The following is a 19,422-nucleotide window of genomic DNA, read 5'->3' as shown; positions in this document are numbered from 1 at the left end:
TCTGTTCTTGTAATCGGATTTACGAGCCATGGCCGATAAACTACCGGGCCGGTTATGAACTTTAAACAGCCGGTCGCGCGCGACCGTCGACGGCGACGGCGACGGTCGGCGCATCATAGTTTCGCCGCATAATTTCGTTTGCAACCGTAACCGCGTGTCCGCTTTTCGGTTGGCTTTAACACGTTCGCAACATTGTGCGCCACCAGTGATAGGCGCATATTTTTCGCGTACCAATACGCGATAGTCGCAACTGATCGTGTATCATATTTGCGACTATTGTGTATCGTATTATATCAAAATATAATCTTATCTATTTTTTTGTATAAGTAATACTTTTTGTATAAATAATACTCAAAAATATGAAGTTCAATTTTCCATATTAAAAATAGGTATAATACGTAGAAAACATGATTTAGCACATGTTGATTATTCGTCTTCTTTCGAGCAACATCTCTTGCAGTCGCATGAATCTGCATTTAAATTAGCCATATGATTAATTTTTTTCATATTTTTCATGCATTTAAAACTATGTATATTCAAAAATCTAATCTGGATTTTAAATAAAAATATTCCAGAAAAGATTGTTCTCGTCAAACGTTTGAAATACGTGTACATCCAATTCTGCAAGTGTGTAAAAAGTGATTTCAATATGTGCGTGTGATTAGTTTTCTGCGTAAAGGTAACAACATATTGTATTGCGTACAAACATGGATTTTGTACATTTAAATGTGTAATATTTTTGTATGGAAAAAACTAAATAACTAATATAGATATATTGAAGTTATTTTTTACGCATTTGGATTCGCAATGTATTATTTCCCATTATTATTTTAATTAATTTCATTATCACGATAATGATCAGAAAATACATTTACTTTCAATCCGTCTCGGCACACTTGGAATAACGAAACCGTCACATTTCTGCTCATCAAGCATGGGCAGCGTACGAAAGTTTATAAAAATGTTATGAGGAGTTTAATTGGCCGACGTTTAATTACTTCGACTACCGCCGCCGTCGCCGCCGAAGACTGCGCGGGGGTAGTAAAGGGGTGGCCGGACTAATTGCGAAGTTTTCTACTTCGATTTTCCGGCAGACTGCACGCTGCCGCGCCATTTCCCGGCTGCCGGTTGTTCGAATTAAACGCGAATGCAGTTTTAAACTGGGGAAGAGCGCCCCGGGGAACACCAAGTATTTTATACGGGATTAAACGCGACAAGCGCGTACAGTAAAAAGCGGCCAAAGAAATCAATAACCTCGCGTTATACGCGCGTACCGCGCCGCTATTTTATATTTTCCCGTCTGCTCTTCTCGCACGACTATAATCGCGATAAAATAATCATCAAGTGAACATTCCATTTCGCAGACGGTGAGTCAACGAACGAAATAATAATATGAAAAATTATTTATGTGTAGTATCGCTAAAAAGAAGATAAAAATGACATTATACTGCACGCATTCTAAATTTATCAGCCTGTACAGAATGTTTCGGGAAATCGTGATACAACGGGGAAGTAACTGTTTTTTTTTATATAAAAAAATGTCGAAAATATGCCGAATACAATTTTTTAATATAGAGCTTTGTTTTCGAAAATATCGAGCTTGAATATTTGTCAAGTACAGGTGCACTTGACTAGCCACAATCTGGCTTAGCTCGTCCAATCTGATATTCACCGCTATTTCTATGTCAGTCTGGATTTGATAGTTTAAAATAATGCAATAAGTTTCAATAATGTATTTATGTTATTAAAAAATTATTGAAAATATAGCCTTTCATTTTCAGACAAATTCTTGCTTGGCAAATTAAAGATGTGTGAATTCATAATAATATGTTGAATTCATGATAATATGTTGAAATTTTTCATTTCTTTGAAAGTATATATGTATTATCTTTAAATTGAAAATGATATTCAAACTCGATTTTCTCGAAAAGAGCTTTACGAAAAAAATTTATTTTATATTTTTGACTTATTTTTACATAAAGAATCATCTTCCCGATTATACGTGATACATGATTCTCGGAATATTCTACATATATATGTGTTTATCTCATATTTCATGTCAATTGTAGACTTATTTTGAGAGAATTTGATATTCATATTGATCTGTATTCATTCTAAAATTGTCATATAGGTCTAAACAAATAGATGAAGCGACAAAAATTTAATATGTTAACGGGATCAGTTTTATTTAATAAATGCTGTAAAGGTTCTTATTAATCTTTGGCAAATTAAATAGATACCCTTTAAAATTTTGACAAACTATATTTCTCTCTTAAATAGCCAACTAGTTTGTATATTATTTCAAATTATAAAACTTGAAAATTAAGTATTCTCTGCCATACTGTTTTCTTTCTACTAATATTTATTCTTTATATTATTTCTTGAACTTCCAATATTATATCGAATATTTAATCAATCGCTGAAAAATTACGCTATATTCTTTATTATCACATTAAAAATCGTAATATGCAGCGGTCCGAATTTCCTCAGGTCACAAAAACGTCTTCGATGTGAAAAAAAACATTGTTTGTAAACGATCGAAGCCCGATTACAATAACGCGAAGCTCGCTCGTTGCTACGATTGTCGTTCGAATGCGGTGCATTCGATTCGCATTGACCGGGAACGCGAGTGCACGTCGAGCACATCGCGGTTGATCGCTCGTTCGATAAGCATTCGATGTATGCAACGTAGCATCGGATGCTATGCCGATTTAATGGAAATAAGCCCGAATGTCGAAATCTGCTGAACAGTCGTTTATGATGTTGGCATTAGAGATTCTGTAATATAAGGTGCGATTCACTTAACGCTGCAAATGCTTTTGCAGAAGACTTGATCTTTTTGACTGAATTTGCACGGTTCATCCTTTCTCTTTTTCCTTCCTCTTTTTCTTTTCATATTGGAAGGAAAAAAAAGGAAAAAAAAAAGATGAACTGGGCACAAAGAAATTCAGCTAAAAAGAATAAACTTATTCTTTGATTGATCAATTCATAACATTTTTTTTTTGATCGACGAAGCATTTGCAACGCTAAGTGGATCGCACCTAGTCTGGCCACGAGATGACAAACTTTCGATTAGTTTCATTTTTTGCAAATTTTAGTAAGTTAGAATGAGTAAGATAGTATAAGTTAGAATAACATAGCATTTATTTGGAAGATTGAACTTGAGAAAAGTCTTAGAAAAAATATTTTTAATATGATGATATAAGTAAGTAAATATGTATATTTGACCTTAAATACACTATTTTGATACTACGTAACTAATAATCAACCAAATGTTCGATGTTGCAATCTCTCTGAACGTCTCCTTGATTCTTCTCACCCTGATTTTTTTTTGGAATACCTTCTTTCTTTTCTGCCTCTGTTCTTGATCTCTGTTACCTCTCATTGCACTTTATTTATGGCCAGTTCAAAAATGAAATCGGTCTCCTACATATACCTTCTTTCTTACTCCTGTTTTGACAAAATTGCTCGTGGCCAGACTCTGTTAAGAATTTCTATTTGATATCCTCTCATCTCGCCGTCGGCGAACGCATCATCGTGGTTTCGCGAATCGATCATCGGATCTTTCGACCGTGCATAAACAACTTTATTCTGCGATAAAATTTTACAGGACTTTTCGCAAAACGGACAATTATGAACTTTACGTTATTTACCAATATTTGAAGAAGTATTAATCACTAGATACGTTAACGTAATCAGTTTTATTTAACAACTTATGCTAAATGCTGTAAACGTTTTTGTATAATGTATAGCAAATTGGATGAACACCTTTGAAAAAATTGCAGACCACCAATTGATGAGTTTTTAAATATTATATTTTTTATTATCTCCTCACTCATATGACAATATATTTTTTAGTGTCACTCCGGACTTTAAAAATTATTTTTATAAAATCTATGTAAAATTACATATATAGTTTTACAAGGATTTTTAACATAGATTAAATTAATGTTTGACATATCTGATGTTTTTCCGAAAATTTCTCTCGTGCCGTATTGAAATGTCCGATCGATAATCGTCGAATAATGGTCGCTGAAAAATCCGGTAAGAGACGAAGCGATGCGATTTCGTCGATGCAAACAGATTGTGTGCAATTTAATAAAAAAAAAAACGCTCGCACGAATCTCATGCACATAATATCCGACATGATATATTTGTAATTTAATGATATATATTTTTTAATTTAACGTGGCTGTCGAACGCGGCGCGGCTTTTGTGCGTTCCTCGCGTATTTGCAATGTATATTTATTAATTTAATGCAAACAATTTATCACGGAGTTAAGCAATAATTTTTCACAATTTTAGCTCGGATAATCGGGCGTACTCCACACAAATGTATGCGCGCAAATTTTAATCATCTGAATTCGTGAGTGAATTTTACATCAAATTTAATTTAGTCGGCTGTATCACAATTTTTTTTCCTTCGAAGAAGAATAATAAAGCGAGATGCTGACAATCCTATTTAATTAATATAATTGGAAATAAGGTCGAATAAAAAAAAAATAAGTTAGAATAATTTCTAAAAAATGTAACGAACTCTTTTCTCTTCTATAATATATGACACAATAGATCATTGTTTTTTTTATATATAAATATGATATGATAAAAAATAACAATCTTTTCGCATCTCTCAGAGTTTAAATTGCAGTGTTATATCGCCAATATGAAAGAGAGATGATTGACATTTTTCGCAATCGTCAATTATCCCGTAGATTAATTTTGAAAGCGGCGGTAAAATCGCTTTGGCTTTTCGGACGGGGATGGAAAATATTACGATTAAAGCCGCTCGAATTAGCGCGGAAGGGGGTAGGAGCGCGTGGGGCAATAGAATAATCATGCGAGACGTTAACCTGTTAGGCATTAGTGGCGCATGATAGGCACGCTGCGGGTGGTGTCGCATCGGGATGAAACGAGAGTGGCTGCGGGGATACAGACGAAATAGATTGAGAGGGAGAGGGAAGGAGAGAGAAAGAGGGAGAACGAGAGACTCGTTCTCTTCCTTTCTCGCTCTCTCGTCAGGGAGTAAAACAATTACGGCTCCGCGTCGACGTACACTCGACCGAGCACCCCTCGTATCGTGTTCAGCAGCCCCGCACACTGTAGGGGTGTTCTTCGGCCTTTGGCGACGTGCACGAATCACTGCGAGCCCGCTTGACGCGTATTCATCGAAACCTCGTCGAAAATCTCAGCGTACACTATTCCGCTAAAATTACAGATATTGAGACCGGTATAAAGCTCGCTTTAAACGATCTGCAATTCGAGATAGCGTTTCATGCTGATTGCTTGAGCGAAGAGCTTGTCTTTTCTTAAATTGTCTTAAATCTATATTTACGAAATATGAAGCACTCAGAATTTATACACAAAAAGATCGAAAAGTTTTTATAAATTTAATACTGGTTTTGAGAATAAGCTCTTTAATATATTATTTGTTGAATTGTAAATGATTAGGAGAATCTAGATGGATCTAGGATCTCGTATAATATTTACAAAATTAAATTAAGAAATGTAGAGCTAGGCACGTAGATTCATAAATTAATCTCAATGGAAATTGATATATTTCAAATTTATTAGAATAATTTATTTCAAGTATATATGAAGTTATACATAAGTTCCAAATTTAATCCTAATTGGTATTCACTTCGAAATTTCCTTATGGCTGTATTACACATTTTTTTTTAACAAAATGAAAAAATTATGAAAAAAAATTACAGATTTTTCTTTATTGTATTTGAAATAAGATAAAAAGTTTGGCGGCAATTAACATCTTAAAAATGATTTCAACGAGAAGTGGACATGTTTTTAAAAAATAACTAAGCTAAAAGGTGAAAGTTTTCATTTGAACTATAAAATTGTATTGTTAAATATTGACTTTATTAAATTGTTTCATATATATATAAATTATTTTTATACGAAAAGTATAAATTTCCAATTTCCACCACTTTTTGCAGAGACTATACACCTGATACATCCTCAACTGATATTTGTGGGTACAGTGTACTTTAAATTAATATATATTTGCTTGAAATTAACGTAGTAATCGATAATTTTTTTTATTTTGAAGATTAGAAGCGGAGAAATATGTGATTATATATAACTTAAAATTATGTAAAAATTATGAAACATTTATATTATACAATTTTGCACAACATAGTTGAAAAAAAAAAGATCAAATCCACTGGACGAATATCGATCAGAATTAAATAGAAAATTTATACTTTTGTGAAGTCTCGTCAGATAATTTCCTCTGAGGGAATTTTTGCAACTTCTTCGATGCTACGAGAGAACTCGTTCGGGATGGCGCGCCTATTAAAATGTCGCGACGTTCTGCCGGAGTTCTAAATAAGAACAGCGCGCGCGTTTCCGACGATGACAATGAAGAATTAAGCTCGCGGCCCGCGGGCTGTGTAACTCGGCCGAATTATTACTCCGGGACTGAGAAGTTTAAATCGTCCCGACATGGTCTGTCCTCGCCCGGGGGGCACGTGAAACCCCTCTCTCCCTCCCGGCTCGCTCACCGACAAATTTAAATCTCGCTAAGCCCAGCCATTAGTACGAAGCGCAAACAGCAAACAGTGCATTAAACTGTGCGTCTGTATGCACACGCGTATGTGTCCTTAAACGCGAAGCCAAGTGTCTGTTCCCACGAGGATTTCGCGACCGACCTTACGCATTGCGTGCGTGGATCGTTCGTTCGTTCGTTCATTCGTTGCACCGCTTTGCCTGTTTACGTGCGCTCATCCGGACGAGCGGGGGCTGCTCGCTCGGACGTGATATCGCGCGAACCGCACCCCGTGATGGTTATTTCGCCGGTAAAATTAAATTTGTAAATACGCGGTCACGTATCGATCCCGTAGCCAGAATCCGTTAAACTGTAGAAACCAAAATTCAAATTACCGTTTCTCAAACTAGAATATACGTATTTAAAGGTCTATGGAGTTAACACCCCTAAATGCGAATTTTTACAAATTGCTAGTATTTGCTCTTCACTTAATTTGCTCACATTTGTCTATGAATAGTTGACTAGGATTATTTAATTCTTTTGTTTATTTATTAAGTTTCTTGCCAAGATGGGCAAAGATCATTATTTATGAATAATTTCATAAAAATTCGCTTTTAGGGATGTCAACTTCATAGATCTTTTGTTTAAGTTGGAAAAAGTCCCTCCAATTATATTATTTAAAAAAATTGACAATTTTTAATTAATAAAATAATTATCGATTTCATATCATTTTCAAGGCAAGCATTGTGTTTTAAACTTTTTATTAATAATAAACTTTCTAAAAGATAAAAGAAAGAGTATTGAACGTCTCGCTTTCGTCTGTATTTCCAACCACGTATATATGTCGGTATTTGATATATTCGTATGCTTTTATTCTACTTGTGGAAACGACTTCGATATCGGAGCAAAAGCGGTCAAAAGTTTTGAGACACATGCCTGAACTTTCCCAAGAAAGCTATGCATTATCAATATCCTGCTCCTTTTCCTTGCACCCCATCTCATTTCTTGTGCTGACGAATCTTGTCCAATCTTCTCAAAGAAAATTATTCTTTCTTTTTCCTGTTAATGTGAGATAAATGTGTAGACAATTTTTTATTTATCTACCTATTTCTGTGTATTTTTTCTAACTACGATAAATTTCAATTTTTAGAATACATTTTAGAATAAAGATTTGATGAATTATTTTTTTTATTATATATTAAAATGCCTTCCTACATTTTTGTTAAAGAAAGATTTTAATTTAGCATTTTACTTCGTTAAAAAAAGTTCAAATATATTAAGAAAATAAATTTCAAATATTAAAGAATAATTTTACAAAAGAGACAAAGATATTCTACATAAAATATTCTATATAAAATGATATTCTATATAAAAAAATGATGAGTTTTTATTTGAAGAAATATATTGTGCAACTGAGGACATTAAAAAAAAAAAAGTTTAAAAGGATTTTGAAATAGACTTTTTAATGTGAATTTAGAAATAAATTTTTTATGCGAAAATGCAATATATTAAAGCATAATTAAAATTAATATGATAGGTTACGAGGAAAAGGCGCAAGGAGATTAAGCGGAGTTACGCTTGAACAAAATTTCTCAGTTCTCTGTCGCCGCAGCAACGGCAGCGAAGAAGCTGAGAAGAAATCAATGCCGAAGGATAACACGCGTCCTTGCTCAGGGACGAGCAGTCTCCAGCTGCTTCTCGAGACCTCGACCGAGCGAAAACTTTGTCCAAGAATCTAATATCATCCTTTGCTCGCACACATTCTCAGAATTCCATAGCACGCCAGAACTGTATGGTACACGATGTCCTTCTTATGTTAGGAGAACGCGACAGGATTTTATCCTTAATCGCCTCGAGATCCTTGTAATTTCGTTTCGAACAAACGTTTATAATACTCAAATATGTCATACTAAAATACGAGGCCTTAATTTCTACTACGCTTTTTTTGCAACATGTTTTTATGATAATTATAGGCATTTCAAGTAACAATATCTATCGATATTTTTGTAAAATTGTTTTAAATAATTAATTCGAACACGTACGAAAAAGACGGTCTTGCTGAAATATCTGAAAATTTATGTAGATGCAGATCTGAAAACAATTTTTATGGATCATGATTATTTTGATATGGTCCAACAAAATTACTTTTAAATCTGTAACTAGCGAAATTTTTAGATACTTTAGGAAAATGATTCTTTTCATGTAATAAATAGAAAATTCAGATTGTTACAAAAGTTATTAAACCAAAAAATTATTAAGCCAAAAACACATGACAGAATATACTCGATCTTTTGCTGTGATTATTTTCATCTTCTTTCTAAAATTTTAATGATATCAATGTTTCTAATTTACACATTAATTTGACAATTCAAAGTTATCGATATATTAAAAAAATTTCCGCTCAAGTCGTGCAGTTGAGATTATATATTTGAAATGTTTTCGAATGGATTTTTTAGAGTCATCATTTTGCATAATATATAATTAAAAAAAGATTTCTCACAATTTTGATAGCATTATCACTAGAAAATCTTTTCTTAGATTTCCACTGCATATTTTCGCGAAAACTCTTAAAGCGTAAGAACCTAATACGATTCACGGTATGTACGCGTGTATGCACACACGCACGCACTCACGCACGCATGTATTCGTGATATAGGGGCCATACATCCCGTGCCCGCACATTCCAAGGATACACGGATCCCGCGCGGATGGCCAAACGCGTTGGATCGCGCAGGAGGGAAGAGGATTCGCGGCCGGGAGAGGGAGAGGGAGAGGGCGAGGACAACGATGGCAGGACGAGGGAGAGGAGAGGAGAGAACAGGGTGGAGGAGAAGAGAAAGAGAGAGAGAGAGAGAGAGAGAGAAGCTCGCAGGAACGGCGGGGAAGGGCGGGTTGCTATCTTAGCCACCACAAAGCAGTGATAACATTTTCCCTCCCGGACAGAAGCCTAGCCACCCTTCTCGTCGCTCCCAGGTCGATATCCGGATAACGCCGGTTGCCCCGGGCAACCGGAAGGCCACGCCCGCGCCTCCGAAACATGGCTGCCGCCGCCGTAGCTTCCGGTGGCGCGGGTAGAAGGGTGAGCAGAGTGCTCACCCGGTTCCTCGCTTTACGAGGGTGGCGAGAAGGGTAGACGGAGGAAGTGGAGGAGGATGCGGACGGATAAAACGCGAGAGGCTCGAATTATCATAATATTGGTCATTGCCTGCTGCCTCTCTCTTCCTCTCTCGCTCTCTCTTCTTTCTCTCTCTCTCTCTTTCTGTTCCAGGAAGCCAGAAAGCGAAGTAGTTATCAGACCTCTCCCTTGTGTGTATATCCCGGCAACTTATTACCACTTCACTCTACACTACGTTGTACGAAGCATTGTCTTGTGCATGTATGTGTATCCGTAGCTAATCTCTTTTCACTTCATAGCTATCTTCGACAACGAAGAAAACTTTCCGTCGACCGTTTCTCTTTAGTGCTAAGTTTCTGTGGTAAAACTGAACATGGACGATCCTGTGCGTTTCTTTAGTTTCGTCGTTCTATCAACCTTTTGATAACTCAATGGTTTAGTTGAGCTTGTCGAGTCTCCACATCTTTTCGATTAATGAATGCATATTATACTTTTTTTACAATTTATACTTTTCGATAAGAATATATATAACAGTCGATAAATAAAACATTAATAATCTAATTTCTAATTTGTGATCATTATAGTGATATCTAAATAAGTAAAGTTCTAATTTACTTGCGGTACTTCGTGCTGCACATAATATGGCTCTAGTCTCACATAATGCTATCAGCTTTTACTAATCGTAAGTTGTCAACATCCCTATATGTCTAAGATGTTTACTACCGAACTTACAGGTCCCATTAATCAGAGTAAAGTAATAAAAGATGGCTTTTTCTCTCGAAGATTGTTAAAGTCTCTTCGACATTTTTGAATGAAATATTTTGCAATAAGATGATACAAGGAGAAGTTCAAGTTCCCGTTTGATTACTTTCGACAGAATGAGGGGGAAAGGGTAAGAATTGGTGTACCCAGGTCGAAAATATTTCCGCGTTTCATGGATACACTCGATGGATCAGAGGGGTCTTCTCTCTCTCTCTCCGTCTCTCTCTTCTCGCATAATGAACCTTGTTCCCATCGCTTCTAATTGTCAACCACCGGCACGTTATTTACCCCCTGAGCGAGGCGAGTTATGAAAGGGGGTCGACGCGAGACTCACCTCCACCTTCTCCATCCCTCCCGTAAGTACGGGCCGGCACACGCCTTTGGCACGGGCGCCGCGCTTGTATCCGTGGTGACAATGCAAACCGAAACAAACACTTAGCGGCACGTGAGCGGCACGTGGCCGACAGGATATATTACATTCCGAATGCACACACACTTGACGGACGATTAAAGGGTGTTGCACGCGCGAAGAACCATGATGATCGTGACAACGATATCCTCCTATCCTTTCTTCTTCCGTCGATCTACCTACTAATCGTGCTCGTTGCACATCCAGACGCTTGTAACGTATCCGTGTTGTAACGTACATGTGTGTCTTTTCTTTACATCGAAAATTTTACTGCTAACAATAAGTTTAATTAAATTAATTGTCTGCAATCGTACGTTTACTCCCTCCGTCTGCAGTCTGGATCTTTCAACTGAAATGTTGAAATCTTTATTTAATAAAAATTAAATTTGAGTAAAAATAAAGAAAAAAATAGAAATTTCGGTTTAAAAATTTATCAGTAAGAGATCGGACTCCATCTTTTCTCTTTATTTCGGGGAAATTTGAGGGTAAAATTTCACTTACTAAAAAAATCAGACGGAGGGTTAACGTAAGTGCTCGATTAAAATTATGTTGTAATTACAGAATAGGAAGAAATATAATAAACGAGAAATCTATTTTACAGCTTCAATCAAGCTTCAATTTCAGGAAATTGTTCACTCTATATAATTTAAATTTACACAAACATAGTATAATTATTGTTTCAACTAAATTAGAATTGTATATTCTTATTCTAATCGGAATTTTGTTAACTTCTAAGAGTGAGAAATTTTTTTAGAAATTTCTAATTACAGATAATGATTCTATTTTAATTAGAAGCTCGACAATGTAAACGAGTACGCTGAGATCGCAATCGTCTGGATTACACAATGCGCGATAACGTTGCAGTAACAGTTATAAATCGTTATGTCTAAGATTGTTGTTTGATAAATTGCGCTAAGATGCATTTCTACCAATGTAGCTCAACTTTAATCTCGAGTTACATATTTCTTTTCTGATTCTTAGAAAATTAGAACAAGATAAAAAGTAAGTTAAATCGAGATTAAAATGATATTGATCTATATTGATCTTGATAAGAAATGGACATAAGTCGAACGCTTTTAAATTATTAGTAAATGTTTATCTATGATTTAGTATCTATCTACCTACCTCTGAATACTCATTCTCTCCTCGACCCTGGACTCCTCGACCCTCTTATCATACGCGCAATTATTTTATCGCACGTGCGATAATGCGTTTACCTTCGTGCAACGTATTTAAGATAATGCAATAATAGTTGCTTTTAAACTGTAGCATCATTGTTATTCGGAGCACGTGTAAGTCTTACGTACACGTGTCGTAAATCTTTGCGGTAACGTAAGTCTTCTTCGTAACTCCAACGATTTATAATTTGCAATTTGCTAGTTGCGATTTGCAATTTGCTAGTTTCGCGTTGCAGGATTATTGTTTTTGTTAAATATCAAGCTTTTTTTTATATAAAAGTAAAATCTAAATGCGTAAAATGTAAATGCGTTTGTCGCACGGATTTGTGACGGATTTATGGAATATGTTAATCAGTATTGGAAAAGAAATTGTTTGACGAAAAAAGAAGTTGTTTATCTGATAGTAAATTACCTTCTTTGATTGTCTTAATTCTATGGACAAATGCAATATTAATTCAAAATTCTACAGTATTGCAACTTTGATTTTATTTCCGTATTGAAATTACGATCATCACAATACACGTTAGGAAGATACGTTAGAAAGATAATTTGTTTTATCGTTTTTGCTTATCAATTAATTGAGCTAATCGTAAACTGCGTGCTTTTCTGCACAGCGTTGGTTCTTAGAAGATTATCTATAATAGTGCATAAAACATGAATAACATGAATAATGTTTAGTTACGCTAAACAGAAGATAAAATGCAATAAAATTGATTCAGCTGTATTTAAAATGCGCATTACACTATTTCTGTTTCTCTCGATTTGCACTTGCACGTGCGCAATAATAGTTTTGCAAATCGTACTATTGCCAGTATTCATATTATAGTCGATTCTTATATATTTAAGATGTGTCTTAAGTACAGTCTTAATGTCATGAATCAAAGAATCATATTAGCATCTTAAGACATTGATTTAAGATGCTAATATGGCTAATATTAAGACTTAAGATGATCTTGAAATAAGCACCTATGACTATATGAATTCCGATCATAGTTTTTTGCAAATCGCGCCATTGTAATCGTAAATTTTCTTCCCCGCGACGCATAGAGAAATAGAAGAGGAGAAACAAACTTAGGAAGAGAAACGGAATGATTGGGAGAGAAAACGGAGATGTGGAGTGGAGGAAGCGCGTTTTAAGCGCGCGATGCTCGAAGTGCCGCGGGATGCGGCGGTGACGGCCGTTATCTTCGTCACGATCGAGGAATGTAATATCGTCACCCCAAGCGACAAGAGTTGCCTTCGTATCGCCGTTTAGAATACCGTTGTCGTGGGGGGATACGGGGACGGGGATTAAACTGCAATGAAAATCCACTCATTCTGCGCTCCACCGTCGCCGCCCTCTTCTCTTTTCCGCTTCACATTGCCAGCGCCGGGAGAAGCGAGTAAACAAGATATTGCTTTGTACGCCCTCCTCTCTCGCTTCCGTTTTACCGTTTTACCGGCGACTTCTCTCGCGTTTTCCCCGTTATCGTCTTATCTCACGCGCACGACGTTCTGCCCTGACAGGAGCAAGAACGAAGAGAGTTGCTCACTCTCGGCCAATCGACAGATACATCCGGTGTGTTCAGACGACTTTTGCTCTTTAATTATCTAACAAGATTTAAGTTTGTAATTATTGCATTGACGAGAATTAATCGAGACAGATAAACCAAAGCAGTGTCTACAGTAGAGTAGGAAAGCTTTAAGCCGTAAAAAATTGACCGATCACACAGTCGAATGTAAGAAAAATAAAAATCGACTAGGATTGGTTAATTTCTTAAAGCGAACATAAATCCATGGTATCACATAAAAATTCATGGTATACAAAAAAACGTAAAGCAATAAGACGCAATGATTTATTAAGCTAAAAATACATGAAAAAACAATAAGACAATAAGACTTAGCAGTAAGTGACCAATGACAAATTGACCAATCACAGTAGGGGTCATAAAGTAATTTTCTATTGTGATTGACTAATTCGCTTGCTGCTTAAGTTTTTTTATGCACCACAGTTTTAATAGGGAAGAAGATGTATAACAAGTCGCGCTTATACTTAACGATACTTTATTATTTTTATTATTACATATTATTATAAATCTATCATTTTGACACATACAGTACTTACTAAGATCTACTGATGATTTTTTTTTAACGATAGGATGTGTATAGCCTATAACTAAACATATATTTCGACATTGTTGCTTTACTCTTAGCGGAGGAACAAAGTGAAGTATCGCGGCGTGCGTTTCGTAATGATTGAAAAATATATGAGATTAGTAAAATATATCGTTTATCACCGTTGTAATTCGTTAAATATTCGATCGTTACAAGATTTTCACATTTTGAGTACGTTGGCCATTGCAATGTAAGATAGGCTTGTTTATTTTTATAGACTTGTTTACCAAAATAATTTAGATTCGGCAAATTTCAGTTTTACTGTTGAACATAAATTACACAATTAATTTGAATTTTCAAAAGTATTATTTACGAGTGTTATGTATTTTTAATTAAATATCACTTTACATACAAGCATCGAATTAATATACTAATCGATTATGTTTCAACAGTGCTGGTTTTAACAAAATTTAGATTTCAACAAGATTTTTTCCATCTCTATATTGTTATTTGTTACAAAATTTAACTATATCCTATAACTTTTGATTTTTATGAGACTAATTGCGCACTTCAATTAAATGATATTCCTTTTAATAAATTAAATCTTTTTTGCAATACGCAATTACTGTTTATTAAATTTTCAATTTAAATTATACTCATTTGTTTTAAATCTTGGACAAAACTTGCGTTAAAGATTGCTTTGTCAAACGCAATACGAAACGTAACGAATTAAAAGCGTCATTAGGGACCATTATTATCTTCAAAGCTGCGGCCACTTCAACATGTGAAATGGAAAACGATATCCTAGTTGTAAAATGTCATATAGGTATTCACAATTACGTATGGATCGCGCTACGGATTCGCTGTATGTACACCAAATGTCTACTTGACCGCTTACGGCTAAATGGGACGAGCGGGGATGCTTTACGTTAAATCCACTGAAGAAAGATTCTCCCCACTATAACAGAGTGCTGCGCATATATTTGTCCGGGACTCGTATTTACAATGCCGATATTAATCGACCAGAGATACAGAAGCGACCTAAGTTCGTCTAACCGACAGATCCGGGCAACAAAAGTGAAATCAGGGGGAACGCGCGGGACAACTTATTCACACAACTTTGTTCGCAAAAGCTCTTTCGACGAATGGAAGTACATTATTGTTCCACTTTTCCGGTTACTGTTGACGAGGTTCATAATAATTAACATTACCAGGATAATTAAAGATATATTATATGCTCAAAGAAAGAAACTGCTTTTTCCTGACAATTGTTACTATACTAAAAAAAATTTTCAACTATAATTTGATTAAAAGTTTTTTTATAATTATAAAGAAATTTTTTATCACCACTGGGTATATATAATAGTGATAACAAAAAATTTTAATCTTTCGAAAAAGAGATATTTTATAGAAAAGAATTTGTAAAAAATTATAAAAGATTCACATTTGAAGTATAATTTTATATTAGCAATAAATTAATATCACTATAATGCATCTACTTCCACTAGCCGTTTTAAAAAGTAACATGAGAATGTCAAATAAAAACACTATACCCTATTGCACTACGCCTTTTTACAGAGATGCGCTGATATATATGGGATGCGCTATTATCCTCAATATATCTTTATTAAGTCGATTCATATATCTTTCTATAGTTTCTGCGACGCATTTTGATTACCTACTCGGTAAGAAACGTCTATTAGGAATTTTATGCGTCAGAATTGGTTTGATTACATGAAGCATGACTTTCACTCATCTTATCACAAACAAAAACTAAGAGGTTGTAGAATACACAAATAATCTGAATTTCGATCTCGATGTATTTGTCCCCCTTGTCCCTTGCAATTGTTGAATATTTTATCGCGAAAATTTACAGCTAATACATGCAGAGCGAGCATCTTGCTAATTTTCAAAAATCCGCATCGGAGGTTATTATAAGATTTAGTACAGATAAATTTTGCCCAAATAATACAGAAAACATTTACGATGTAATCAATATAACGAAACATCGGTATTCTTATAAAAAGCGCTGAAAATTTTGCTTTAATTAAAACTCTCTAATAAGAATCTAAATATGAAACCATTGTTTTGTATGCAGAGTAGTAATTTTAATAAAAATCTGTGAGAGAAAAGGACATACATTTACTATTTCTTTTTTTTTATTCTGTTTTATTTTTTTTATCTATTTCTCTCTCTTTTTCTTTTTCAGGAATTGTTAAAATATTGCAGATCTATCTAAAAAGTAGCTTTTTCATATTCATATTCTCTTATTAGAGAGTTTCTATGCTTTAATGATATATATTTCTTTCTTCGTCCATGAATAAACTGTGATTTATAGGAAAAACGATTTTTAAATTACGAAACATCATGCTCCGTTTATTCACGAGATTAAGATGTTTATTTCATTTGGACAGCATTGGTCAAATAGAATATTGGCTAACGACATCAATTACCATTTGGAAAGAGTAGTCCTTTGCGGTGCGATTGTTTCAAACTTTCTCGAAGCACATTCTTCATCAGCCAAGTTTCTAATCAGTCTTTGATGATTATGATTCACCAACGCGATCGAATTTAGTGTTCACTTCGCGATTCTATCACTCTTTTTCGTAAGAAGAAAAATTATGATTTTTTCTTCCATTCTTTATTTCGAGGGACAGAAGCTGAAGCTTCTGAACTCAAATTTTCAATATTAGCGAAATTGTCTTGTCCAATAATAATTAGGAATTCTTCTTACAAGAACACGCGTTTGACGCTTACAATTAATTATACCACTTCTGGCCCTCTCAAAATTAGTAATCACGCTAAGCTCGTAAAGAGCTACAAAGTGATTAATACTTTCGGAAAGTCACCGTATGTCTTTGGAAAAGAAGATCGCCAGATTCCTAGACAAGCGGCGAGAAGGCAGACGCCTGGCTCCTGATCTCTCTGTGCTCCGACGGGCTGAGATCCAGCAACGCGCCGCAGTTTTGATCGCTGGCTGCTTGCTTGCCGATGAGCGCATCGATGCTGAAATTGCGCTTCTTGTCGACGCTCGTCGTATGACTAGCTGGCAACGTCGTGATCCTGGTGGAGGTCGGATCGATTTGCCTGATCGGCGGCGCCGTGATGGGCACTGGTTTGTAGAGCGGTGGCGGCGGTTCAAGGAAACCGCCGAGTTTCAGCGCCTCCAGGGTAGATGGAGAGAAGTCTAGTAAAGGCAGACCGGGCGGTGGTGATAGGTAAGCGGCTCCAGGATAAGCCAGAGCACCCGGGTGACTGCCACCACCACCTGGACAGGGTCCTCGGTCACCACAAATAGCGAAGGTGGCCATGATCGCTCGGTCTCGCAGCACGTAGTGCGGCGGCGGCCTCTTGTATCGCTTCCTGCGTCTCAGGAAGCTACCATTGTCGAACATGTCTTCCGCCAACGGGTCCAGCGTCCAGTAGTTACCCTTTCCCGGGTTTCCAGGCTCGCGTGGAATCTTGATGAAGCAATCGTTGAGCGAGAGATTGTGCCTGATAGAATTCTGCCAGGCGGGGAACTTGTCGTGGTAATAGGGAAAGCGGGACATAATGAATTCGCAGATACCGCTCAACGTCAGCTTTTTCTGCGGCGACTGTAAGATCGCCATGGTGATTAACGCGATATACGAATACGGCGGCTTTATCAGGGACGACGACATCTTGTCGGAATTATAACTGGATGGGGATTGATTGGAACTGCTAGATTTTCCTGATTGACTCGATGCCGACATCATCGAGTACGTTTTCTTTGAAGAACGTCCGCCGCCACCGCTTCCACTGGTGCTTCGACTCCTGCCGGCCGACGGCGGCACTGACGTCGGCGTTGGTACCGGCGAGCAGCTCGGTATCACCGGGCTCGACGACGTCTGCGACGGCGGCGACAGGTCGTTCTTGTCGAGACTCACCGGGTCGACGATCATGCTGCTACTATCCGAGTCCCGGTCGCTGTCCGCGCAGCCGTCGCACGACAGGTTCGACATCATCATCGCACGTGGCTCCATCGTGATCGCCGCCTCATGGGCATAAGGACTTGCCACCGAGGTGCTCGTCGTTTATTTCGTCGTCGATCCTGCGTTTGGTTCTTCAAGATTACTACTCGCTCTCATTCTCCATTAAAAGTCCAAACTCCGCCCGGTACAAAATTTTATCAAAATATTTCTCTCTCTTAGTATTTCTCTGATATGAAATCTGCGAGTTACTTATTAATAAGAACAAAATTGAGTATTACAAGCTCTAGACTAATCATACCAAGTGCCGAGATGTCCCAATGTGAGTTATTTCACTTATAAAAACATTTCTTAAGAATTAGTTGTATCAATTCTTGTCCAACATCTCGAAAGAAAACTATCCGTCAGAATATAACAAAAATTCACACTAATCATTCACAAAATTTCTTTGGTACAAATAGTTGCTACATATAATATTTCTATAACGATTTCTTCTGTTGAGAAAATTACACTGAGTTTAGTCTTCTCAGTTTTTAAACCAGAAGACCCGCCATAACTTAGTCAACTCGATTTATTCGAATAAGTAACGTTATACGGACACTAAACGATTCTTCCACGATTAAGTCACACTTTTCGAAATTCTTTCGCGGATTGTCTGTGGAGAAAACACATGAATAACTTCTGTTGCGATATATTTCAACAGAGCGACTGTCACATTCAATCCATCGCTCTATCCTCCGCTTGACGAGTGCTATCTTACGCTAATAGTTTGTTTCCACAACGATAACGAGACTTTTTTCGTTTCGCTCTGCTTCTTCGTCTTGTTTCCACCTGCGGGTTCAAGCTGCGACGTCGCACACGTCAATCGTCCGACGAGGCATTGTCAAGGATGTCTCCCACGATCCGTCTTCATTTCATTGTACACTTTCCATCAGCAAATCTTTAGTATATTTTCGTTAGTTTAGCTAAAAAATCGCTAAAAAATAATCTGCAGTCACACACGAGATTATACGATCTTGCTTCTTCATTAAAGAACTCGATGATTTTTATTCGAACTAAATCTGCCGAAAGTCGACTTAAGACTTACATCGAGATTTCACTCGTGAATTTTTCGCGGAAACTGTCATGAGTTCCTTCTGGCATTGACACTGATTTTTTTCTGAGATTAAGACGAACCGAGATCGAACGTCACGAAACTCGCGGACGACGAAGGGTACACGATCGCGAGCGGAGGATCGTCTACGGGGTGAGATTGAGGCTTGAATTGATTTGAAGCGACCGCTTTGGTCCTACGTGGGCGGACCAATGGGCGGGCGTTTCAACCCCCACCTCAGCTCGCACCCCGTTAGACGAAACCACCCCAGTCGGTCGGACCGACGTGTTTCCACCCTGTGAGGGCTGCAAGAGTGGAGGAG

General features: G+C 36.7%; 2 protein-coding genes across 2 annotated transcripts in view; one reads left to right on the top strand and one right to left on the bottom strand.

Annotated features, from left to right (window-relative positions):
* The window catches only part of cue (Low-density lipoprotein receptor repeat domain-containing protein cueball), a 70,342-nt gene that overhangs the window by 9,671 nt on the left and 41,249 nt on the right, over nucleotides 1–19,422 (top strand). The gene's annotated exons all lie outside the window — the stretch shown is intronic.
* LOC105150146 (forkhead domain 59A) lies at nucleotides 13,066–19,288 on the bottom strand. The gene has a single exon (XM_011063035.2). It carries the CDS (start codon nucleotides 18,059–18,061, stop codon nucleotides 16,940–16,942), a length of 1,122 nt encoding a protein of 373 aa, XP_011061337.1. The 5' UTR covers nucleotides 18,062–19,288; the 3' UTR covers nucleotides 13,066–16,939.

Source organism: Acromyrmex echinatior, chromosome 8 (assembly GCF_024713525.1).
Source record: "Acromyrmex echinatior isolate Ae372 chromosome 8, ASM2471352v2, whole genome shotgun sequence".
Classification (NCBI taxonomy): domain Eukaryota; kingdom Metazoa; phylum Arthropoda; class Insecta; order Hymenoptera; family Formicidae; genus Acromyrmex; species Acromyrmex echinatior.
This window is presented reverse-complemented; position numbering and strand designations above follow the sequence as displayed.